At 29.9% G+C, this 26,833-nt stretch overlaps 2 protein-coding genes across 2 annotated transcripts; both read right to left on the bottom strand.

Moving 5' to 3' along the window:
- Positions 1–66: 66 nt before the first annotated feature.
- On the bottom strand, positions 67–7,837 carry LOC130804821 (1,4-dihydroxy-2-naphthoyl-CoA thioesterase 1-like). Its single transcript, XM_057669433.1, has 3 exons — positions 7,655–7,837; positions 5,153–5,344; positions 67–476 (listed from the first exon to the last, which is right to left on the bottom strand). The coding sequence occupies exons 1-3, from the start codon at positions 7,835–7,837 to the stop codon at positions 291–293; spliced, it is 561 nt and encodes a 186-aa protein (XP_057525416.1). The 3' UTR covers positions 67–290.
- Positions 7,838–10,989: 3,152 nt separating this feature from the next.
- On the bottom strand, positions 10,990–15,037 carry LOC130804827 (1,4-dihydroxy-2-naphthoyl-CoA thioesterase 1-like). Its single transcript, XM_057669446.1, has 3 exons — positions 14,751–15,037; positions 14,316–14,507; positions 10,990–11,530 (listed from the first exon to the last, which is right to left on the bottom strand). Exons 1-3 carry the CDS (start codon positions 14,892–14,894, stop codon positions 11,378–11,380), a joined length of 489 nt encoding a protein of 162 aa, XP_057525429.1. The 5' UTR covers positions 14,895–15,037; the 3' UTR covers positions 10,990–11,377.
- Positions 15,038–26,833: the final 11,796 nt, after the last annotated feature.

Raw genomic sequence — 26,833 nt, 5'->3', positions numbered from 1 at the left:
CTTAAATGTACGGACGCTTATTTTGGAAAATAAGTTTTCACGGAGCTTATTTTTAGAATTAAGTTGTTAAATAATCTTATTTTTTTCAAATTTACGATAGCAAAGGCTTTAAGAATTTAGGCATCAATATTTATTAGCTACTCAACATTCTTACCTCTGTGTGATACTAATACTAAATTACTAATACATGAACATTACCCAGAATTGTTTTCATTTGAGCTTAGCCTGGCTCGTATCAAGCCCATCGCACAGACCTACGTAGAACTATAGACGTGGAAGTATATATATACTTATAATTTGGCATATTTACGAATAGGTTTATCAGCATCCTTTGCATGCTCTGGCACTGGAAGGTTGGATAGCAGAGTCACTCTGGATACTGATATCAACGACTTTGTCTCTGTCGTCGACTTTTGATTCGGGTTTAGGTTTGGATTTGGTTTGGAATTTGTTTTCCACAATTGAACTTCCCACACCTGTCAAACAAAATTCCAATTACTAAGATTAATTGGCCACATTCACCTACCTTTAAAAAATTAAATAAATGCTTGTATTTTTATTAATTTTCAAATATAAGGATAACAACAATAAATGTTAAAATCTTGATCTTACAAGATTAATTATAGTATTTTATGAACATTAATTACATGCTTTTCTTATAAATTTTAAAAATAAAATTTACGTGGTTTTATGGTACAATTTTTTTCACCGAATGTGAATACAATTTTTGGACAAAAGGAGGCAAACCATCAATTATGTCTAATTACACTATAATATAAATAATTCATTTTTAAATCACAATTACTATCGAATTTTTTTTTTGAGTTAAAGTAGTATGGAATTTTTTTTTTGAGTTAAAGTAGTATGGATTATTTTTTTTGAGTTAAATTAGTATCAAATTTCTTACTGATCATTAATCAAGATATCTTACAATCATACAATCTAATAAAAAGACTGTAAAATTCCACATGGCATTCTAATACTGATTTGCCATATAAAATAATTCTTATCAAATTTAACAACAACTCATTCCTTAATATATGAGTAGTATATCACAATAAGATATGTTTTTTAAAATTTTAGATTATTAGTATACAATTTTAATAAAAAGAATGAAAAATTTACGTGTCATCCTTATCAAACACGCTAGATAGAAAGATTTTATTGGTTAATGTTAGCTTATATGACAAATAAAATTAACTAACATGTTATTTTAGCCCTTCCAAAAAATAATCAAACAGAGTAACTTACCAATTTAAAAACAAAATAAATTGAATGATTTTTGCTCAAATTGAGCTATATGAAATAAATTATTGATCGAAATTTATTACATAGCGTTTTACTATCTTTATAAACTAAACAATTCAAATATTATATTATAAAAATTTTGTTGCCTTGATGATATAAACAATGTCATATATATATATATATATATACTCAAAAATCCGAGTATTGCACGAGGTTTTATACTAGTCTTTTATATAATTAGGATCAATCATAATACTTTATAGGCTCGGATGAAAAAAAACAACTTTATAAAGCATATTAGTGTCTAATGTTTTTAGTAATAGTTATAAGAATTTATTGACCCGAGTCAATAATGAATATCGATGATACTGCTTATCTAGTATTTATCAATGACAAATTTAGAAAAAAAATGTTCTCTCCGTCTCATACAATCTACAACATTTAAATTTATCATAATAGAGATTTTGAGAAGATATATTTTCTCTATTTTGTCTTTATGTCCATCATAATTTGAAAACATCCCAATAAATTATTTTGCCAATCAAAATAAAGTACTATTTCCATTTAATTAAAATCAAAGAAAAATTGTGTGTTTTTTAATGAAAAAAACTGAATATTTGGTACTCCCTCCGTTCCTATTTGTTCTTCCTATTTGGGTATTTCACGAAGATTAAGAAAAAGAGAATCTTTGGTGGTAGTGGGTATTATTTAATTATATAATAGTGGGAAGTAATGATTGTATTGGAAGTATGAGGTTGTAGTGGGTATTATTTTAATTAAATAGTAGTGTAAAGTAATGATTGTATTGGAAGTATGAGAGAGAAAATAATTATAAATAAAAGAAAATGGGTACATTAAAAGAAAAGGGGGATTTTAAGGGGTAAAAGTGAGATAAAAACTTTCTAAAAATAGAAAGTATTCTAAAGTGGAAGAACTTTTGAAACTACCCGTTATAATAATGTGGAAGATCAAAAAGGAACGGAGGGAGTAATATATAAGGAGAAAAATAAATTGTTTAGATAAAGATAAAAGGAGTTAAAGTATGTAAATGAGATTAAAAAAAAATAATACGTCATTATACTAAAATAAGAATAATACAAAATAAATAAAGAAAGATTAAAATAATAAATACTACTCCTATTAAATAAATAAGATGGATTAAAATAGTAATCGTATGGGTCCGCGTGTTTGTTTAACATTGCATACTATATTAAATTAGTAATAACACAAGACTTGAATCACAATCGCAATTACTCCTATATTACGATTTATGAACTACCAAATACGCCTAAGGCCCTAAATCACAGCCTATCTACCAGTTTTAGGATTTGTTTGATAAATGATTTTTTACTTAATTTTTTTGTCTATATACTTGTCTTTAGGCTTATAGTTTGTTAATTGGTCAACAAGTCAAATTATATATTGGTAAATGACTTTTAACTAGTTAAAAAGTCGGCTTTTAATTCAAATTGAGAAAACTAAGTCCGGTAACTTTTTCAATGGTTTTTGCTTTATTGACTGGCTTTCCTCCAATAAATAGCCAACAGTCCATTTTAATTTATCGATCATCTTCTTAAAAGTTTGCTTATCCAATTCAGCTAGTTTTTTTAGAGACGTATCTCAAGCTCAACTAATTAAAGATTAATGTCTACTTACCGTATTCTTAATGCCTACTTACTCTATCCTTAACGTTTACTTACCGTATCTTTAATACCTACTTTTAATATCTTAAATGTCTATTTACATCATTCTTAATGTCTACTTACAATATGTTTAAAAATATAAAATAGATCGTCCAATTAGAGATTATCTCTCAAAGACACTGTTTCTCACAAAAATTTGTGTTTTAAATGTTCAAACAAACTATCAAATGAGTGAAGGATCAATTACCCAAAAATTCTTAGTGTTCCGGCCAACTACCCCCAATACTTGGTAGATGAAAGCATGTTATCCACCTCCCTTTCCTCTAATCCTTTTAATTACAAATATACTTTTGTAAGTTTTCTATATCTTAATATTTGGGGAAATTTGCAAAGAAACACCTTTTAAAACCCCTTTTTTGTAAAGAAACACCTTATATAATTTTTTTTGTAAAAAAACACCTTTTAAGAGACTTTTTTTAAAAAAAAACACCTTAAATCAGTTTCCGGTGACTTTTGTCAACTTTCCGGCGTTGACTATGCCAGTCAACGCCGGAAAGTTGACAAAAGTCACCGGCAACTGATTTAAGGTGTTTTTTTTTTTAAAAAGTCTCTTAAAAGGTGTTTTTTTACAAAAAAAATTATAAAAGGTGTTTCTTTACAAAAAAAAAATTTTTAAAAATTATTAATTTTTTTATTTTGTTTTTATTATTATTATTATTATTATTATTATTATTATTATTATTATTATTATTATTATTATTATTATTATTGTTAATTTTTTTAAATTTTTAAAAATTTTTTTTTTTATATAATAATAAAAATAAAAAATTTTAAAAAAATAATATTAATTATAGAAATAAAAATAAAAATAAAAATAAAAACAAAAATTTAAAAATAGTTTAAAAAAATTAAAAAAAAAAAATAAAAGTATAAAAAAATATAAAATAACAATAATAATAATTAAAAATAATAATAATAATAATAAAATTAAAAATAAATATAAAATTTAAAAAATATTTTTTTAAAAAAAAAGAATAAAAATATTTATTATTATTATTATTATTATTATTATTATTATTATTATTATTATTATTATTCTTTTTTTTTAAAAAAAATTTTTAATTTTATTTTTATTTTTAATTTTATTATTATTATTATTATTTTTTTAATTATTATTATTATTATTTTATATTTTTTTATAATTTTTATTTTTTTTATTATTATTAATTTTTTTAAATTTTTTTTAACTTTTTTTAAAATTTTTGTTTTTATTTTTATTTTTATTTTTATTATTAATATTATTTTTTGAAAAAAATTTTTATTTTTATTATAATATAAAAAAAAAAATTTAAAAAATTAATAATAATAATAATAATAATAATAATAATAATAATAATAATAATAATTAAAACAAAAATAAAAAAAATAATAATTTTTAAAATTTTTTTTTTATTATTTAAAAGAAACACCTTTTAAAACCTCTTTTTTGTAAAGAAACACCTTTTATAATTTTTTTTTGTAAAAAAACATCTTTTAAGAGACTTTTTTTTAAAAAAAAATATCTTAAATCAGTTTCCGGTGACTTTTGTCAACTTTCCGGCGTTGACTGGCATAGTCAACGCCGGAAAGTTGACAAAAGTCACCGGAAACTAATTTAAGGTGTTTTTTTTTAAAAAAAAGTCTCTTAAAAGGTGTTTTTTTACAAAAAAAATTATAAAAGGTGTTTCTTTACAAAAAAGGGGTTTTAAAAGGTGTTTCTTTGCAAATTTCCCTAATATTTATAATGTTTTGTTATCTTGTTGCTTTATTAGTACAAAAATAAGATTAGAAACAAGAGAATAAATATGATATGAGAATAAAATAAAAAAAATTAATTTATTAAAGAGATAAGAAGAAAATAATATAAAATAATAATTATAAAAATATAGTAAACTCATCACGATAATACATACTTTTGACAAAAATAGGCCTATTGCACAATTTTTTTCATTTTTTCACTAAAATAGATTACGATGTAATTCTGAACTTTCATGTAATGAGATAACTCACTTAAATATTTGGGACCCACATCACAATTTCACAACTTGAAAAAGAAACATAACTACAGATCGCATTTCATAGATCACATTGAAATAGTGTAGTAATACTATTTTTCTTTTATACTGAGAGTTTTTTTAAGAAGTGTAGACGAAGGATAGTATACAACAATATACATACAAGTCCAAGTATATTATCTACTAAAATTAAAAAGAAAGACAGACCTGAATGGTACGACCAATAGTGAGAGGAACAGCTTGAGCCAAAACAAGATCACCCAAATCAACGTGCTTAAGATGGTTGATACTCAAGTGAATTCCGGCCACCCGCTTCAGTCCACTTGCTAAGTGAGCCCCCATGCTCGCTAGTGACTCCGCTATCATCGCCGACACTCCCCCGTGTAACACCTTAAACGGCTGCACATACCATTTCATTTCATGCACTATAATTCAACTATTACTAATTCAATATTTTTTTATATAAAATTAGCACGATAAATAAGATTGGTCATGGATCTAAAATCAATACTTCGGAGTATTGTCAATTTATGGTTTATTTTAAGAAAAATAGAAGAAAACATTATTAAGAAAAGATAACTCCAATAATATAGATAATTTTAAGTTTATTTATTTTACGGTTTAATTTGAAAGGATAGACAAAAATTTAAATTTTTAATATTAAATTTTCCTCCAGTGCATCGTCATTATAATTAAAACACATATTAAATCATCATATTGTTTTATTTGCTTTTTTATTGTGACATTGATTCATTATTTTAATATGTACCAAGGTTGCTATGATCTAATTCTCCTTAAGATCGTTGAGGGAATAAGATTGAAATCAATGGAATCAGATCGTAGGATCATGTAATCTTACACATATGCATTAATATGCTTTTGATAACTAATTAAAATTATATTTGTTCTTTTTTAAAATTTTTAAAGTGTAAAGAAAAACCTATTTGATTTCATTTATTAAGTTTAAAAAAAAATAATACTTTTAATAATTATTTTTAAACTACAAATAAAAAAGAAGCAGAATTCTATTGTCGTATTGTTATAATTAATTCAGATTTTTTTTTATACATAAGTAAAATATGGATAATATTAAACTTTTTTACAACTGTAACTACCATTATAGAATCGGATTGTAGAATCGTAGAATCATGTTAAAATCGTACCATCAAAATTCTTAAGTTGAGTCAGATGGCACTATTTTACTAAAATTAAGATTTTACCTACGATCTAAATTGATCGCCTATTTTTAAATCGTAAAATCATAAATCGTATATTAGAATAGAAATTCTAATAACTATAATATGTACAATTACAAAAAGAGCATAGCATATTATATTTATTACAGTAATATATTAAATTTTTAATGATTTAAAAAACTCTCAAATATTTAAATTATTTTAATTTTTTAATAACGACAAACGAAATATCTATAAAAATATGTAGCAACTGTAAGTCGGACAATCACTTAGACAATACTACATGGTAATTTTATCATCTTTGCCATCTATTGGCCCCACTGACCAAATACGACGTGTTTTTCTAATCTTTTCCGTCGTTTAAATCAATTACTCCTATTATTTTTGAAGCAAGACTACTAAAAAATTTTTAATTTGCCCATAATATATCACAAATTATTGTGAAAAATGATTCTTTAAGAGATCATTTTTAATTAAACTGGTTTATTATATATTTTAAAAATAAGAATAATATAAGTAGACATTTAAGATATTAAAAGTAGGTATTAAAATAATATTAATAGGCATTAAGAATACGAAAATTAGATATTAATCTTTAATAGGCTGGGCTTGAGATATGTCTCTCAAAAGAATAGCTGTAAGCCTATAATAGCATTACTTTTAAATAGTATTGCTTCTTTCAATTCAAAGTTAATATCTTATTTGTTTTTTTAAGGTTTTAATATACTAATTCAACTCATAAACTCTAATTGTAAATAGCTAAAAATTATATAAAATTAATATTAATAACCTTCACATCGAAACGAGTTAAATAAAATTCACTTGACTATATTTAAATTTATAAACTAAAAGTAAAATACAAATTTAAGGTAAAATGTAAATGACGTTCGAAAAATAAATAAGACATTAACTCTGAATTAAAGGAAATATTTATATAAATCAAATATTGTTATTTCAATGGTAAAGTAAGAAATTATTTAACATTATAGAAAAGCAAAATTTATTGCAATCGTATTTTCCAGGCAATATGCTCAAAACTAAACTCACATAATTCCACCTTTTTATTTACATAGGAATAAAAAAAATAAAAATAAAAAATTAACATTACACGTCTCTACGACTAACCTACCCATTTTAGATAGGAATAATTCCAACTTTTTAGAGGAAGCAACAACTCATAAACTACTCATATCTAACACTACCAAAGATTCCGTTTCCATCTTCTTTATGCAATTACAATGACTATACTTTTATGCTAAGATTTAATTTTCGTTCTTCTAATTTCACTATACATTCTTTAAAAGACGGTATACCTTTTTTGTTCACTTCTATATTTATAATTAGAACTGCTTTTTATCTCCAAATCAAATCGACAAAATTCTTGATTTTCAGAGTAAAATTGGGGACAAAATAATCATGCAAAAGTAAAATTAGGATAGAAATGAAGAAAATTTTGCCAAATTTATGTAAGTATTGCAATTGAAAGAAAAAAATGAAAGAAAGAATGAAAAACCTGGCAAGATTTGTGAGTGACAAGAAGATGGCCGGTAACTCTAGTGGAAGAAACTTCGTCGATTTCGAAACCGACGGCGTGCAGAGGATAATCAAGCTCCTCCGTCTTTGAGCTTGACGAAGCCGACGATGTTGTTGCTTCGGCGACTGTTGATGGTGATTGTGCTGCTGTTTTGTAGTCCATCTCTGTTTATTGCGATGGCGGATGGCCTACTTTAGAATTCTAGGCTATTGAATTCAAAACTTTATATAGAACCACCTGTTTTGCTCTATTTCATATTAGTTTCAGCATTAGAAAATATGATACTATTTATTTATCACTTTTAATTTTTAATTTATAAGATTTATTCGATTTATTTTATTTTAAAAATTATTAATATCAAATTTTTATAATTTTTTTATTATATGTAATTAGAGATATTAAAGATTGAATTAGAATATTAAATTACTTGAAAAAAAATCAAATATTGCAAGTATTTTGAAACGGAGAAAGTATTTTTCAACGAAATGAATTCAAAAGAAGGAGTTTATAATTTATACTCCCTCCGTCATAACTGAGATTGCACCCAAACCTTTAGGATGAAATTTAGTAGAGTGTTAAATTGGGTTGAAGAATAAGACAAAAACTACGTAGACGAAAGAAATAAACGGTTTTTAAAAAAAAATCAAAAAGAAAATGAGTGTTTAAAACAGAGAGAAATAAAAAGTTTATGGATGAGATTTAAAGAAAAAAAATAGGGTCATTATCAAAAAGAAAAATAGCATAAAATAAATAAGACAAACTAAAATAAAAACAGGTGCAAATTGAGAAGAATTGAGCATGTATTAGTTAATTGGACGTGTCTTAGAGTAATGTACCGAGAATAAAAAATTGATTGTTATGAGCTTGTGGACTTTGGATGACTAGAATCAATGAATCATTTTTGGTCTAAGCAAATTTGCTTTACCTGTGAGATGAAAGGAAATAATTAGCCTTCAAAATTGACCAAAAAGTCTTCTGTTAGATATGGTGACTTAAAATGTCCAAGGAAAAAGATAAGATTTTTCTTCGCTGGTTTGGGATCAAACAAGCACGTCAAGTACTCGTTTGAGTAAATAGAGTCCCGTTTTTGGTATTTTATGAGTCCTAGGCAAACTAAAATAAATGGTCTATCTGAAGGGTAAACTTTAACGGGTGTTTGAAAAAATAATGAAGACGAACTCTATATATTGTAATTATCATTATAAATGTAGACATGTTATATACTTTTTAATTGATAAAAAAAACTAATTATAAATTGAAAATTTGTAAGTATTAACTTCATTAACCAAAATTTTCAGATATTAAGGTTTTTTTCTAATTCTGAGCCATAGGCAAATGCATATCTTGCCTATGATCGGAAATGACCATGACTAAACATGATCAAAATCATATAGAAGCTAAACCAATAATGCATCCTAGGAATGCTAGTTTGAGCACTCTTAATCGTTCGAAATTTATCTTGCTTGTTCGAGCAACTAGCTAGCCTTACGCCTACATTGCTTCTTAGATTTCTCTTGAATGCTTCTTGAGTCTTGACATCCTCTTCTTGAACCATGTTGTCCGTTAAATCAATCCAACCATGTACCAATGGGACTAAAGGCATAATCACAAGTAGAATATATATGGCATCATAGTATTGAACTATGTTATTCAAGTGCCATGAAACATTCCAAGCAAGTAAATCAAGGGGTGATATGACGAACTTACTCTATTAGAACCTTGGTTTTTGCGAGGTCGTGCATTTTAATATTTGAGGAAACTCAAGGAACTCCCTCAAGGCTTTTTGATCTATAAGAAGGGTTTTGAAGACTAAATTCAAAATGTAGGGAAGGTTGTAAAGCTTGTTGATTTCCATCAAGCTTAGAGAGAAACTCTTAAGAGTTTGAGATAAGAGATTGCTTCCATTGAGGAGGGAATAACTTGTTCAAGATCTTCCATTGTTATTTGGTGAGGGTAGTTCATGTTATGAGCTTGTTGTTGAGTGCCCAAACACTAGTGAGAAGTACAAACACTAAGGCCGGTTTTTAAGGTCTTGGGGGTAGCCAAACGCCTAGGGCCTTCAGAAACAAAGAGTCTCAAATAGTAAATTGTAATATTCAGATCCGATTCTAAGTAATTATTTTTAAATGATTTGTTTGTAAACCTATTTTAAATTTGAAGTAATATAATGTTATAATACATTTTGTCTTGAATTATTCTTCTTAAAGTAGTAAATTTTTGGAAAATTCTACGTGTGAACCCTAAGGTTTAGGGTTTTCCACGTAGTGATCAAAACTTTTAAAAAATTCACACGGTAACCCTGAGGTTTACCAAGTTGTTCCACCGTGACCTTTTTGCACATAAAACGTTAGCAAACGTTAATTTCAAAGCTTTAAGGCTGTACGCTTATTTATGCGACTTACCATTTCAAATGCCATCAGTTTCAACATTTTCCCCAAAACATAAACTCTAACTCTACTATCTTTGAATTTGGCGAAACATATGATTTGGTTGAAAGATGGTGGAATTAGGGTTGGGGTTTTGCGGGAAAAAGTTGAAACTAGTGGCATTTGAAATGGTAAGTTGCATAAATAGGTGTATATCATCTTTAAAGCTTCGAAATTATGTTTGCTAACATTTTATGTGCAAAAAAGTCACGGTAGAACAATTTGGTAAATCTCAGAGTTACCGCATGGATTTTTAAAAGTTTTGGTTATCAAGTGGAAAACCCAAAACCTCAGAATTACCACATGAAATTTTTCTAAATTTTTTATCTTTAAATAAAATAAGAAATCTCATTTTAAAAGATATTGTAAAAATAAATAAAACCTCCAAACACAACAGAGTTAGGGAGAGAGATAATAGTACTTGTACTTCATGTACGTGAGCAAACAATATCAGAAGTGTTTTGAGGTTGAGTGTTAACAAAATGAGTAGTAGTATGTGTTGTATTTATCTAAAATTGTATATTTTACGTATTGAACTACAACGGATGCGTTAAGCGGGATCCTATGATAACCAAAAACTTATTTCTCTTCCATCGTGTATGTTTATTACTTGTTCAAGACAAACTTATATTAGAAAATTAGCTGATTAGATATCGTCATTATCCTATTCAGTGTATCCCACTCATAGAAAATTATGAATATGATCTGAAAAGGATAACTCATACCCATAAAGAAGAGCGCGAGCGCGGTCAAATGTTATTTTTCAAGCTATTTGATTAACTTTTTTACATGTTCATAACAACTTACGTAATTAATCGTCGCCAAAGGCTGAAAATGTTGACATGTTGAAAATTGAGAATGTGAATATGTAGGGAATGACATACTATAATCAAAGGTAAGTTCATTACAACCCATAAACATAATCTTTCATTATCACTCATACATAAAATATAACCAAAAATAGCTTTTTCTACAAGTTTGAATTATTATTAAATTATTGAAACTCAAATATATACGCCAAAGTTTCTACCCACAAAGAAAAAATGGAAAAAGAAAGACAAAATATAAGTTACTCAAAGATTGCTTCATCTTATGCATGTTGAAAACATAATAGTATGTGTACGTGTGTTTTTTCTACCTCTATTTGTGCTCTTATTGTTATCAAGACTCCTTTACGGAAGGCATTTCTCGGTCGAACTGTTTTATCGTGTGACTATGATATAAGAATGCATCAATAAAAGAGCAAAATTCACCTGCTTTTTGCAATGTGAACGAATTATAATTTTGCATATTTGCGAAAAGGTCGAGAAACATCCTTCATATGCTCCGGAACATGGAGATTGCAGACGAGAGTGACCCTAGATGACGATATTAGGTGTTCTCTTTTCATGCTACTCGGATCGGCCTTCCATAATGTCACCTCCCACACCTATGCATCAACAAGAAATAACTTATTATTCTATCATCTTTTGAGGTAATATGAACATTTCACATCAGTGTTACATGATTCGCTACTCATGTCATGAATTGTGAATCAGGCTATTTCACGAAAATTCCACATAATTTTGACTCAAAATAAAGTGTCAAGGTGCCATACCCTTGTTAGATTGTCGAGTCACATAGGTTTGCTCACTACTTTAACCTATGTTGTGAACCAAAAGCATATCCAATTCATCTTTCATTTCCATTCAATAGACCACAATCATGACTAAGTTCTGAATATGAAAAAGGATTATAATTATAAAGTATAAACTATAAACCCCTTATCATTTGAAAAGTAAACTATAATGGAGAAAACGAACTAATATGATCAAATTATGAAGACAATGACGCTCAACCATAATGGATTCCTACTAGTTGGACCCACCCACCCACCAACCAACGATTACAGAGTCACTCAAGTCATTATCATAGGAAGTCATTAGTTTCTTCTGTAGATGAGCAAGAAATAGAGCACATAAGTTCCACTTTTCATCACAAATCACGGAAAAACAAGGCAAAGGAAAAGGAAACTCCGTGAACAATTGTCCAAGTATTAGCAATCTACCTCAAAAACTTTAGGTTGTGTTCACACTGCACATGCTTTGATGAGAATACCATGTTAGACATCATTCAGCATGTCTAAAGGATGCAATATTTTGAGTTTTGAATCTTCTTTATTTCATTATGTATCAGCTCCAATGATCTCAATTGATCCAAGAACAAAACTACAGAAATATGTACTTTTTTTGGGTCTGAAATGTAGAAACTTTGTTAGGGTACACTCATCGTGTCCATGTATTCTATTAATTTTGATAATTTTACTACAAATTTCATCAAAATACAGTGGCAGATCTAAGATCCAAACTTATGGATACCTAGGTTTTTAGGAGCCCGGACCAAAGATTATTTATTGGCCCCTAAACCATTGTATTTATAGAAAGTTCGAACTTTAGCACTAGTTGAAAACTAAATTTTTTTGGGGGCCCTAGACGTAGGCAGCAGGCACGGCTAGCACTTGCTTAGAACCGGCCCTACATGGATAGGGCCAATGCACTGAAGTAAATATAAAGATAAATTGTAATAAATAATTAAAATATGAAATTATTATGTACTGAGGAGTCGAGGACTAAGGCCTCACTTATGATGAGGGGAGATTTAATTTGAAGAGAAGCACAACTCCGAGGGGCGAGGAAGAAGAAGAATCGATCAAATGAGAAGGAGGACGTAGGCAACGTGTGAGAGACTGAGAGACAGTGAAGGATAGCACGTGCTACCCAAGGTTATACACTACATCCGCATTTGTCAATATAGTTCATATACAATTTAGTAAAGACTCAGAGAGATAAAGAAGTCTAATAAGTTGTCTGTTGTCTTATTCGATCATCAATAGTTTGTTCAAAACTATAATAAAAATGGAATCAAATCACCAATATTTTCAAAGTATATGTTTGTTTGGTTAGCTTAAGAATCATTTCCCAAGTCCTATGAGAGTTATTTCCTTCATTAGCTTCTTCGAAATCGGTTTAAGGAGTATGATTTCAAGGATGTGAAATCGATTTGCCACACTCCATTGATAAAAGAAGTAGAATTTTCCACGTTCTCCATCTCACATTTGTCATCTCAAGCAAACAACATATCAAAAAGGACACACTAATTAAATTGTAATTGACAACTAACTATAACCAAACACACCTTAAAACAGCAGACATAGCAGATGAATCTTCTTGTAGAAGTGATTTGAACGACAACTCCCCCAACTTCCACCCCTCTCAGAAGATTCAAGAACATGTGACATTAAAGATTTAAGACTAATGGACCCTCCACAAGACCATAACTCAAAAGTTACTTGATTAGTTAATAAAATTTCTATTTTCTTATACTTTATATATTTGTTATCACATTATTTAAACAAGTCCTCAACAATAAAAGTATCGAGCACACTATATTAAAAAGGAAATTGTCAATTATAAATCAGCATTCGCTTGATCCTCTGAAAATAAATTTACCTATTATTTGCTTATAAATAAACCCACCTATAAGGTATAATTTACTAAAAAAAACACACCTAGAGTTTATAATCATTTTCAAAGTGTGTTTATAATCATTTTCAAAGCTTTTTTGTAAGTCAAGCAAATAAACAACAGTAAAATTTATTTTTAGCAAGTGGGTTTCTTTAAATAAACATTAGTTGGGTTTATTTCATCAGATTGTCAAGGAATCAACTTAACCAAAAGCTTAAGCTGATGATTGACGCCCTAGCATATGTTATATACTCTAACACGCCCCTTCACACGTTAGTCTTTTGGACTAGAAGTGTGGATGACAAGCCCTCCTCATATCTAGCACTGAATATTCCACTTTAAACGAGGGATGGTTGAAATTCGAACCCGTAACCTCTCGGCACACTGGCTTCTAATACCATGTCAAGGAACCAACTAAACCAAAAGCTTAAGCCGATGGTTCAGGCCCCGGGATATGTTATATACTTTAAAACAGATCAGCATAGCTGCATAGGGAGGTTTATTTTGGACAATTTTTTGTATTAAAAATGTACTCATAATACCAAATCCAGAAGTCCCAATAAGTTTAGGAAAGATCATCCCAACAGGCAATAAGTACACAAATAACAACAATTTGTTGAATAAATCTATCATAGGAAACAACTGTTTGATGCAAATTTGAAGTTCATTTCATCATATAACTTGAAAAACCATAATTTGAGAAATTGTTACCTGAATAGTTCGACCACAACTTAGAGGAGTGGCCTCAGCAACAACAAGATCACCAATAGGAGCGCTCTTTACATGGTCGATACTCAAATTAATTCCTGCCACTCTTTTCATATCACTTGCTAAATACGCGCCAATGCTTGCTAGTCCCTCCGCTATTAACGCCGATACTCCACCATGCAACACTTTGAACGGCTGCAATTTACCAATTTTAATAACAAGATTAAATTAAAAAAAAAAAACAGAAGTGACCAAATAAAAAATTAGAATCCCGTTGCACAATCATTCAGTAAATTCAAAATAGGAAGATTAAATGACTTTATTTCATGAAATCGAAAAAACCCAGTTAATATTTTGAAAATAAGAGACCAAATAGTTGTCAAATCAATGCGAAAATCAAAGAGGGAATGTAAAATGGAGAAGAAGAAGAAGAAGAACCTGACAGCATTTAGGGGTGACTAAAATGTGGCCGGAAACAGAGAAAGGAGACAAGGCGTCGAATTGGAAACCTAAAGAGTGAAGAGGAACATCAAGCTCTGCTGTATTGGGGGTTTGGGAAGTGGTTGAAGAAGAAGACGCCATTGATGAAGAAGGTTGTGGCAGCTGGTTGAACACGTCGTAAAATTCTAGAATGTTTGTATCTTCTCCGCAAAAGTCACAAGAGTTTGTTTTAAGAAATTAGTTACCCAAAGCCAAGGAGAAATACGAGATTAAATATAGGGCAATGGTCCAATGGAGAACGCCATTTGTTAGTTGTTACTTGTTAATATAGGACATCGAGTGATGGCCACGGTCCGGGTTGGGTCGGTTCTATTCCGGTTTTACCTGGAACCTGATTCGAACGTTTTCGATTTCAGTTCCAATTTCGGGCGGTTTTAAACGGTTCCTTGACGGTTCATGAGGCAGTTTCGGCAGTTCCTACTCTTGGGTCGGAACATCGGTTCCATTCTTATTTTTCCTTATAAAAATACTATAATAATGCGGACAAACCTTTGATGATTACTTGATTATTAGCGAAATTCATTGCTTGTCATCGTTATCAAAATATTTACTAAAAAGAAGGAAAAAAATAAATTAATAAAAAACGATAAGATGATTAATAAAAAGAGAGAGAGAAAATGGACTTGAAACTAGTATCCCGAAGGAATACTAAGCTGCCTACGTATCCCAAAGGAATCAAAGCCCACGTAGTTCTTTGTCATACCTTTTATTTGTAGTTGTTGAATGTTGATTGATCATTGTCCGATATTCATGGTCCTATTCGTCTTCGTCTTCGTCATCATCATCATCATCTTGTTGGTTAGATGCTTCCGCTGACTCTCCTCCTGACGATCATGCAGATGTATCCATCATCATCCATGGATCATCATCGTCTTGATCATCATCGTTCTTGAGTCCTTGTGTTCGGACCTCCGCTTGATCTCAATCTTTCTTGCAAACACATATTTGAATATTATGTGGAGCAAAACGAGATCTCTTTTCATCTAGAATTCTTCTACTTGCACTAAAAGCAGATTCCGACGCAATAGTAGAAGCAGGAATTGCAAGAATATCCTTTGCAATTCTCAATAATATGGGGAATTTTATTGATTTTTCTTTCCATCATTCTAAAATATTATAACTACCTTGTTCAATTTCAAAGTGATGTTTAAGATAATTATCTACTTCTAGTGTAATACTCGCATGCCTTACTTTCACCATGGTTAAATTGCAACTCATCACAAATTACATATTTAGAAAATTCATCAATCATTTCATTACAATTATATTTAAAAGGCATACCTCCGCCGGGGATGTCCATTGTCCACTGTCGGCTTCCACTTGTGGTCCCGCTGCCACTTGTTGCATGAGTTTCTTTTGTGATTCCATGCTTCTTTACCAAATGTTTGTTGAAAGATCTCGTACCACCACCTAACACGTATTCACAAAACACAATAAATGAATTTTTAATATATTCTTGATTTACAAAATATAAATATCAGGTATAAAAACTTAAAAAGTATTTACCTCTGCTGAAATTGTATGAAACTAAGGACTTTACCCCTTGACTTTCACAAATTTGACAAGTGCATAAGAAAACATCTGGATTGTCGGTTGATTGTTTTGTAAAATACGATCACACATGTGAAACAGCTCTACCACTAGGAGGTGACTTTGTCGGAAAAAGGTTGTCTTACTAGTTCATTTTCATCTAAATTTAAATATAAAGACATACTCAAATACCACAACAGATAAATAGATAATAATTTAAAATTTAATCAATCTGAAGAATAAAATTATAAAGCTACCCGATACTTTGGAAATTGACTCCTTTACCATGAGCTTGTCTTTGTTGTCGTTGTTGTTGTTGTACTTCATGTGATCTCGTTGATGACTTTTGAGATCTAAGTATCCCAATAGGGGTTGTTGGTTCCTCTTCTTCTTCTTCTTCTTCTTCTTCAATTTGTATTTCTCTTTCCACTTCTTCTGCATAATCGTGTAATTCTTGGTCGTACCCTTCTGGATACTTTGGTTCATAATTACTAACCAAAGGTGTTGTTGATACCGACGGAGTTGAAGTGGCCTTTATGTTGGAGCTAAAACCTCCCAATAATTTTGTCACTTTACACTAGTGGAAAAAAACATATCTTCTGCGTGACATTTGCTGCGGTTTTTAGCAAACGTAGCATTAAATAGCATAAAAAAATTAGGAAAAAAATTAAAGATTAAATGCTGCGGTTTCTTGATGCCCGCAGCAAATAAGTGGTTATGTGCTGCGGTTTTATGTGGCCCGCAGCAATTAAGTTCTTAAATGCTACGGTTTTGTATTGGCCCGCAGCAATTAAGTTCTCATAATTAAAAATCCGCCTTTTAACGTTCCATTTTCATAAACCCTTATAGTATTGTTGCATAAACCCACGAAAACACGAACAATTTCATCGTCTTTCTCCTTCAAGCTTCAATTTTTCTTCAAAACCACAAAATTTCATCATCTTCATCTTCATCTTGCTACTGTCTTCACACATGCCTTTAACTTGCTACTGTACTCATCTTGCTACTGTCTTCGTTCCATTTCTTTAAGGTTCCATTGTTTGCTTAAAAAAAAACCCAGGAAAAAGTTTGCTTCAAACCCACGAAAAAATTTTCTTTTTCTTCACTGTTTTCATTCTTCTTCATTTGCTTTAAAAACCCACGAAAGAGTTCAAGATATTTCGTTTGGTTTTTGTTTTTTGTTTTCTTGTTTTTTGAGAAATGGTTACAATTACTAATTTTGTTTTTCTTGTTTCATTGTAGGTCACATTGTAGCTATTCTTCATCTAGATACATAAGGTAATTTCTTTTGATACCAATTTTCATTGTTTTTCAAATTTTCAGGGTTAAATGATGTTGTTTATTATTTATAATTCAAATGTGATTTTATTTAGAATGTATTAGTTGTTAATATTACATCTGTCCAAGTTTATATTATTAGTATGTTAATTATTTTGTTTTATATGCATGAATATTAATATGAATGTTAATTAAGTAGTTTTCCAAAGTTATGAATGTGATTTTATTTTTCTTGTTTTTATATGATGATAGTATTAGTTGTTAGTATGAATGTTAATAATGGTTATTATAATAAATATAATTTGTACAAATTAAAAAAAGTTGTATTATTATTAGGGTTAAATAGGGTTAAAACAATGTTGTTATTAGAATACACATATTTTTTGAACAATTTATAGATTATGAAGGTTATTTATTGTAAATTAGGGTTAAATGAATGATTATTACTTAAATTTGTGGTTAAATTAGAGTTAAGTATATATGTTAAAAAGTTGTTATTAGTTTTGTTTTGAATTAATTAATCACACTAATTAGGATGACAAAAGATCGTTCTTGGATGTATGGAAGCATTGAATCGTCAGAATTTATTGATGGCGTATTAGAATTTTGTAGTATTGCAGTTGAACATCAATTTAGAACGGGGGGAGTTGGTTTTTATTGCCCATGTGTCACTTGTGGCAATGTATCAAAGGTAGATAGTGTTGATATCCTTAGGGAGCACATACTTCGACGTGGGTTTAGGCCTCAATAGCATGTTTTGGTTTGGCATGGTGAGGAGGGAGTTTACAAAGAGAAAAGTGTTGTTGAGGACGTCAATAATGTGGCTGATGTCAATAAGGATATAGTAGATTATGTTGATGGGTATGAGACAGATGAAGAGAATGTCGATGAGGATGTGGATCGTGTTGATGAGATGATGGAGAGAGTCGAGGATGAGTTAGGAAAACGTCCTTGTGTTTTTGACTTGTTGACAGAGGCTTCTCAAAAGCCTTTGTACCCTAGATGTACAAAGTTCACCAAACTAACAGCAGTGTTGACAATTTTCAACATTAAGTCAAAGTTCAATTGGAGTGACGCTAGTTTCACAATGTTATTAGAAGCGTTAGGTGAGATGCTTCCTGAGGAAAATGAACTTCCAAAGTCGACATATTATGCCAAAAAGCTCATGTGTCCTTTCGACTTAGAGTACCAGAAGATTCATGCGTGTCCGAATGATTGTGTGTTGTATCGGAATGAAAACGAGAACTTAGAAAAGTGTCCTAGGTGTGGGTTATAAAGGGGCTGGGGATGCTAAAGGGCCCTCGGCTAAGGTATTGTGGTATCTTCCAATAATACCTAGATTCAAGCGGTTGTTTTCTATAAAGAATGATGCGTTAAGTTTGAGGTGGAATGCAGATAGGGTGAAGAAAGGTCACTTGCTCACACATTCATCTGATTCTCTGGAGTGGAAGAGTATTGATAGGTTGCATAAGACTTTTGAGAATGAGGTTCGTAATTTAAGGCTCGGACTGTGTAAACATGGAATGAACCCATTTGACAATCTTAGTTCTCAACATAGTACTTGGCCGGTACTGTTAGTAATCTATAATTTTCCACCTTGGTTGTGTATGAAGTGTAAGTACATTATGCTTTCACTTCTTATTCGGGTCCTAAACAACCTGGCAATGACATAGATGTATATCTTCTACCTCTCATTGAGGATTTGAGAAAGATGTGGGATGAAGGCGTTTCAGTGTTTGATGCATATGCTAATGAGGAGTTCACCTTGTGTGCAATGCTTTTAAAAACTGTTAATGATTTTTCAGCATATGACAACTTATCGGGGTATAAAAACAAAGGGAAGAAAGCATGCCCAATATGTATCGATGACATGGAATCCACGTGGATTTCTAAGTGTAAACACGTATTCATGCACCATCGAAAGTTCCTCCCACGAGATCACTAATATCGTAAGAAAAAGAAGATGTTCAACGGGGAGGTTGAAGACCGTGTAGCTCGTCGACCGTTGACCGGTTATGAGGTTTATGAACAGGTTAAGAGAGTTGAGACTGTATTTGGTAAAACAGGGCAAGTGCAAGGGGGTGAAGATCGATTATGGAAAAAAGAATCAATCTTTTGGAAGCTTCCATATTGGAGAGATCTACAGGTTAGGCATTGTCTTGACGTTATGCATATAGAGAAAAATGTATGCGATGCCATACTCGGGACTCTCATGAACATTCCGGGTAAGACAAAGGATGTTAGGGTCGTGCGAGATTGGTTTGAATGTAAGGGTCTTCGTTTGGAGTTGTGGGCACATGTTAAGGTGAGTAAGAAAAGAAATAGAGCTGATGAAGTTGGTGGCAGTAACAAGGGAAAGGGCGGTAAGAAAAAGATGAGTAATGACAAAGTTTATTTGCCTCCAACTTGCTACACATTATCCAAAGCAGAGAAGCGGACATTTTGTGAGTCTTTGTGTGTCATTAAAGTTTCGTCTGGGTACTCATCCAACATGCAGAGATTTGTGACCCTAAATGGTGAGCTAAAGTTGGGAAGCATGAAATCTCACGATTGCCATGTAATGATGCAAGTGTTCTTACCAATTGCAATCCGTGGAATACTGCCAAAACATGTGAGATATGCTATTACCGAGCTATGTTCGTTTTTCAACACAATTTGTAGTAAAGTTCTTGATCCCTTTAAACTTGATGTTCTTCAAGTCGACGTGATTGTAACCTTATGCAAGTTTGAGATGTATTTTCCACCTTCTTTCTTTGACATAATGGTTCATCTTATTGTCCATCTCGTTCGTGAGATCAAGCTTTTGGGTCCAGCTTTTTTAAGGTGGTGTTATCCTTTTGAAAGACACGTGGGTGTTTTAGAAAACAATGTGAGGAATCCAGCACAACCCGAAGGGAGTATGATTTAAGTCACTGTGAGCAATGAGATTAGTAACTTTATAACCGAGTATTTAGCCATAGCAAAGCCTATTAGAGTTCCCACCTCTCGACATGAAGGAAGGCTTGAGGTAAAAGAAACAATTGGCTCCAAATCGATCACACCTCCTCGAGACAGTGTTCTATAAGTACACTTGTATGTGTTGCATCATATTCCTGAAGTCCATCCTTTTTTAAGTGAGCATTTAGATATATTGCGCGCAAAATATCCTTTTTTGGACTTTCGTGCATAAAGTAGCTCAAACTTTGTTTTGCACGAAACTTGGCACACAACACTATTTGGTATATATTATTACGTTGAAGTGGTTAGAATTTAAAATAATAGTCATATGCTAGAAATTACGTGCTAAGTTGCGATTTTATGGGTTTTTAAGCTTTTTTTGGACTTTCGCACATAAAGTATCTCAAACTTGGTTTGTTTTGCACCAAACTTGGCACACAACACTATTTGGTATATATTATTGTGTTGAAGTGGTTAGAATTGAAAATAATAGTCATATGCTAGAAATTACGTGCTAAGTTGCGATTTTATGGGTTTTTAAGCTTTTTTTGGACTTTCGCGCATAAAGTAGCTCAAACTTGGTTTGTTTCGCACGAAACTCTGCACACAACACTATTTGGTATATATTATTGTGTTGAAGTGTTTAGAATTGAAAATAATAGTCATATGCTTGAAATTATGTGCTAAGTTGCGATTTTATGAGTTTTTAAGCTTTTTTTGGCACTGACATCTATTTTCTCTTAGTGCTTTCGACAAGCTGATAATATCGTTGATTGCGGCTACTATACTCTCAAATACATGGACGATATCTTACAATCCGTGAAGGAGGTTGGAGCCGAAAACATTGACGCCGTAAGTATTTGTTACGTTCTTAAATTATAATATTATATATTTACTATTTGTAAAATCTAATAATGTTTATGTATCACTTAATTTAATATTATATTATAGGTTTTATACGACATTCCAAGGGAAACACGCCCTTCGAGAGATGGAGAAATGCGCCAATTGAAAGACAAGATTGCTGCATATCTTGCTAATTTTTGTTCTTGGTAAATAATGTAATTAGTTTAGATTTAGGACTTTAATTTGTATATGTACATATTATTATATATATGATCGAGAGTTTACAAAGAGATTATTGGTGATTATCATTGGATTATTGGATTAATCATAATTTACATTATACATTATTGGATTATTTATTTGTATTAAACGAAAAAAGCAAAAAATAAAATAAAATATATATATGCTGCCGGCTTCCATTAAACCGTAGCATATAGTGCAAAACTATATGCTGAGGTTTTAGAGAGGCCCGTAGCATATAGTGCACTTTTCTGCTGCGGTTTTAAACCGCAGCATTTATAATAGGCCATCTGCTGCTATTACTAATGCTTGGGGCCAAAACCGCAACATATTATGGCCAAAAAACCGCAACAAATGAGGTTTTTTCCACTAGTGTTAGTAACTTTTTTAGAGACTTTTTTCAAAAAGAAGACATGATAATATTGAATAATAATGTAATTAAGAAATAAATAAATGATTAAAAGACTAATTATGTAATTAAGAAATAATTAAAAGACTAATTATGTAATTAAGAAATAATTAAAAGACTAATTATGTAATTAAGAGAATAATTGCGTAATTAAGTAGAGAGAGTAGGAGAAGAGATGAATTGTGAATGAAAAGATTGAAAGTGTGGAGTATATATAGAAAAATCCCAACGACTAGTTTAACGGCTATTTTTTGACCGGTTTCAAAGAACCGCTGGCCCGGGTGAACTGCACGGTTCTGTTGAATCGGTGGTCCGGTTGAACTGGCCCGCGGTTCTTTGGTCCGGTTGTGGCGGTTTTTTCTGGTAGTTTCATGGTTCCGCGGTTCGGGCAAGTTCGAAACCTGTCGCGAACGATTTCGGTTCCAGGACGATTTTCAAGCGGTTCGGTTCCGGGTACCCACTGTGTGGCCATCACTAAGGACATCTATAATACCTCTCTCTTCTCATTTAATTTTTATTGAAAATTTTACGTGGCAATCTCTAGTTTATGATTTTATCATGTGATGGATGGATTTTTTTTAGTTTGTACTCTCACTATCAGTTTTTAACTTTTTCATATGATAGATAAAATGTTAAATTTTTTATTAGATAATTAAGGACTGATTTCGAATAGATTTTCAAATAAATGTGTTTTAAGAATGATTGGGACATAAGTTTTTATGAAAAAAAAGGTCATTAATATTTTCTCTACCAAGTGAAAAAAGGTCATTATTATTAGATAATAATAATGTAAATTTAAGAAAAACCTTAATATTTTCTCTACCAAGTGAAAAAGTTAGAAGATTGAGGTCACCACACAAATTTAAAAAATGTTTGTCCACCATAAGAAAAAGCCAAAAACTCGGAGTCATTGCATAAACTTTTCCTTTTTTATTTTAGGTTGTTTTTTTTACTATTATTATTATTTTGCATTATTTCTATTTTTAAATGAATCATTTATTTTTCTAATGTAATCTCTAGTTCTCTACATTTGAACTTTCTTTTAATAATATTCATACAATTTAATTTCTCTCCGCGTCTATTATAAAATAGGAGTATTTATCTCTTTCTTAAACACAAATTATTGCATGATCGAGATCTTTTATATATGGATTAAATAGTCCATCTAACATGTGAATATCGGCTATTTATGTGAAGTCGCCTCATCAAATGTTAATGTCTTACAAAAGTAATGGGTTTTTAAAAACAATACTTCTTTGGTCTTACTTATTACTCATTTTGCATCAATCTATTTTTGGAAAATGATATCATTTCTTTTTAATCTCATCCATACTTTTTAACTATCATCAACACAATTCATTCTTCCTTTTCATTTATTATCATTATTAAAAAGCATTTCCTTCTTTCTATTTAATGCGATTCTATTATGACAGTCTACATAGGAGTATATTTTCTCTTTACTGATTATTGAAGGGTACACGGTCTACAAAGGAGTATTCTTGCTTGACATTTACTCTTCGTCCTATTAAATTTGCAGCATTTTTCATTTTAGTTTGTTTCATTTAATTTGCATCATTTCTATATTTGAATGATTGCCTATCACTCTCTTTTAATCTCATTCCTACATTTTAACTTTCTTTTAATTTCATCAACACAATTTATTTTTATTTATTATCATATTTTTGAAACTACCTTCTTTCTCCTTGACGCCATCGTCATAGAGGGATTATGTATTAGGTAGGGAGGGATTGGTGCCACTACCATGATTGCTAAACTAAATCGACCATAAAGCTTGGCCACAGAAAATTAAGGGGTAGCAAATTGACAAAATTATTTTGATACTTCTAAATTATTAAATAAAGTAATATTTAGGGGGTATTTGGCAAATAACTTATAGTTGGTACTGATAGCTGATTATAGTGGCTAATTTAACCAGCTGATTTTATAAAATGGTTTGACCAGCTGATTTTGAACTCGTTGCTATGAGCAGTTTGTTCAAAAACAGTTTATTCATATCAATAAGTTATTTCAACCAGTTAGTTTACCAATATTAATATTGACAAGTTTGACCACTCAACCCTTTATTTGTATTAAAATAAGCTAATGTCATGTTTGAGAACGGTGATTTCATTTGAAAATTTGGAATTAGCTTAAATTTATTGTATGACAAATCAAAAATTTTCAAATTTGATTTGGATGAAATTCCACCATTGTTTTTAAAGTAGTTAAAGTTGAAAATTTGAGAATGACTACCCAAACATTATCATTCTCAAATTCTTTATTTATGATTTCATAATTAAAATTCATAATTTGAAATGAAATACTTGTTTCCGAACACTACATAAAATTGTTTAATACTCCCTCCATTCCACACAGAATGGGACATTTACTTTTTTGACACTATTCACTTAGAACTCTTAATTTGTATTTTATTCTTAATTTGTATTTTATTCTTAATCTATAGATTAAAACATAGTCAAGTGAGATCTTGTTTGATTCATCTCAATGCAAACATTATTAATATTCATTTTTTATAATATCTCATTATGTATAACAACAAATATTAAGCATTAAGTAAGTGATAAATGAGACATTTTAAGTGGAAAGGAGAGAGTGAGTCATTTTGCCAAACACCCCCTTAACTTTCTATAATTCATTAATGAAAAATTTAATGTAAAATGTGAATAAGAGAATTATATTTTATCTCAAGTTGAAAAGTACCACTTTTGTGAAGAAATCCGAAGAAACCCTGGCCTATTGGATACGATTTTGATTTTAAATTACTTGAATTTAACCTTATATATTAGTAATTGTTTGTATTAATTTGAATACGACAATGTATTTATAATTATTTTCGTAACTTATGATCTCTATTGTTTGCTTGTATTGATTTTCAAGAATTAAAAATTTAAGACTATTTAGAAGGATAATAGTTTTACTCAACATAAAATGATATGATATGAATAGTCTTCAATATGGAATCTTAAAAAAAAAAAAAAAAAAAAAAAAAAAAAAAACAATATGGAAAATGAAAAACAACCAATTATAAATAGTCCCGCTTCTTAGAATACATTCGTTAACTTTAGGATATATACGATCAATATTTATTGAAGTTTGAAATTTGAACGAGCTTTGCATCGGTCGCGTGGGTATAAAGCCACGATTCTTACAACAAACAACAAAAAATACTAATAAAATAATAAAATAAATATTAATAAAAAACTATAAAATAATACATGACAATTGCTTAGAATTTTGCTAAATATAGAAGCATTAATTTATTTAATAAGACTATAATTGATTGTTTGCATGACAATAATTTATTTTTCTAAGTGAATTTAAAGTCTAATTAAGTAAGTATTTAAATATATTTTCACATTAATTATTTTAAAAAAATATATTAAAGTAAGAAATTATTTATGAAAAATATATTGATTTAAATTATCATCTTAATCATGAATATATAGTAATAAAAAGAGCTAGAAAATAGCAAATGACAACTTCTTAAAGCTTGCAATATTCTTTTAAAAATTTTATTTATATATGTCTCTATACTAAATGTCGTATACCGTACGAGTTTCTAAACTAATTTTCAATAATTAAGATTGTTTTCTCTTATTAATGGATTGACCCATATAATAATTTTAAATTTAATTCAGCTCGTTTTCAAATTAAAGTAAGTTTTAAAAAGAGTCAAATGAAAGTGTTTAAAAGTGTTTGATGAAGAAAAAGTACAAAAACACAACGAAAAACTTATGACACAGCAATGGAGGCACAAACAACAAATTTATGAAATATCTTAAATACCTTCCCCTCAATAAAATATTTAATATCATTAATGAACTCAAAAATACATTTATACACTCTTAAGAACAACCTCTCAAGATAAAAATCTCACCTATAATAGAAATCACCGTCAAAACACTAATACAATGAAGAAGAAACTCTAATGGCAAAAAGTATTAGCACGTATTAAAGATTTGTGGCTGCTATTCGGATAATGAAGAAAAAAAAGTTGAAATGGCAAACAATTAATTGGCAATATGTATAAAAATAGAACTAATACAAATATAGTGAGTCAACAAAGATATGACATTAGTATTTCGTCCCTTAAAATTACCATGTACTTATCCTAAAATTGAGTGATTAAGAATAATATGGCAATAAAAATAACTAAATCCATCCTATTTTGACTTTCTTCACCTACAAATTTCAGTATTTCTTCAATGGTGTTTGTATTATTAAATAGACAAAGCATCCAACAACATTATCAATAATAAGAAATCTTTAGAAAAAGCTCGCTAATTGCATCAAAATACGATGAATTATGCATTTCAAAGGTACCTAAAAATATAAAATGATGGTTTTTTTTATAAAACACTTGTTAATAAACCACCGTGTTTCACTTTCATACAAGACATTGCATTTAAAAGGTCTAACTTAAGCTTCAAATCAAGATGTTTTCCGACATTGAACATCACTACATTGGATCATAAATAAGGTTATGTTTTTTATGATGTACTTATATTATTTATGGATTTACGTGTATTTCTAGGCATTAAGATTTATGTATAATTTAAACATGTACATTTAATATTTTTTCAATTATATGCTAACATTGACATTAAGTCCAACCAAATTTAACACATGATCACCATTGCTTTGCAAAAATTGATCTAAGAAACAAGTGGGCTTGCATTCTTATGTTTTAAGAATCTTCCATAAAGTTGTCAATAAGTTTATGTAGATTTAAGGTGTCACATTGAAAATGGTCTTGGCC

Source organism: Amaranthus tricolor, chromosome 2, assembly GCF_026212465.1.
Source record: "Amaranthus tricolor cultivar Red isolate AtriRed21 chromosome 2, ASM2621246v1, whole genome shotgun sequence".
Classification (NCBI taxonomy): Eukaryota; Viridiplantae; Streptophyta; class Magnoliopsida; order Caryophyllales; family Amaranthaceae; genus Amaranthus; species Amaranthus tricolor.
This window is presented reverse-complemented; position numbering and strand designations above follow the sequence as displayed.

Bases quoted from the DNA above. Each gene is read 5' to 3' on its own strand.
- LOC130804821 (XM_057669433.1), bottom strand. From the start codon at position 7,837: ATGGACTACAAAACAGCAGCACAATCACCATCAACAGTCGCCGAAGCA. The intron at 5,345-7,654 runs GTTTTTCATTCT...TGGTATGTGCAG, and splicing joins TCACTCACAAATCTTGCCAG to CCGTTTAAGGTGTTACACGG. The intron at 477-5,152 runs GTCTGTCTTTCT...TTTGTTTGACAG, and splicing joins CTATTGGTCGTACCATTCAG to GTGTGGGAAGTTCAATTGTG.
- LOC130804827 (XM_057669446.1), bottom strand. From the start codon at position 14,894: ATGGCGTCTTCTTCTTCAACCACTTCCCAAACCCCCAATACAGCAGAG. The intron at 14,508-14,750 runs GTTCTTCTTCTT...GGTAAATTGCAG, and splicing joins TCACCCCTAAATGCTGTCAG to CCGTTCAAAGTGTTGCATGG. The intron at 11,531-14,315 runs GTAACAATTTCT...GTTGATGCATAG, and splicing joins GTTGTGGTCGAACTATTCAG to GTGTGGGAGGTGACATTATG.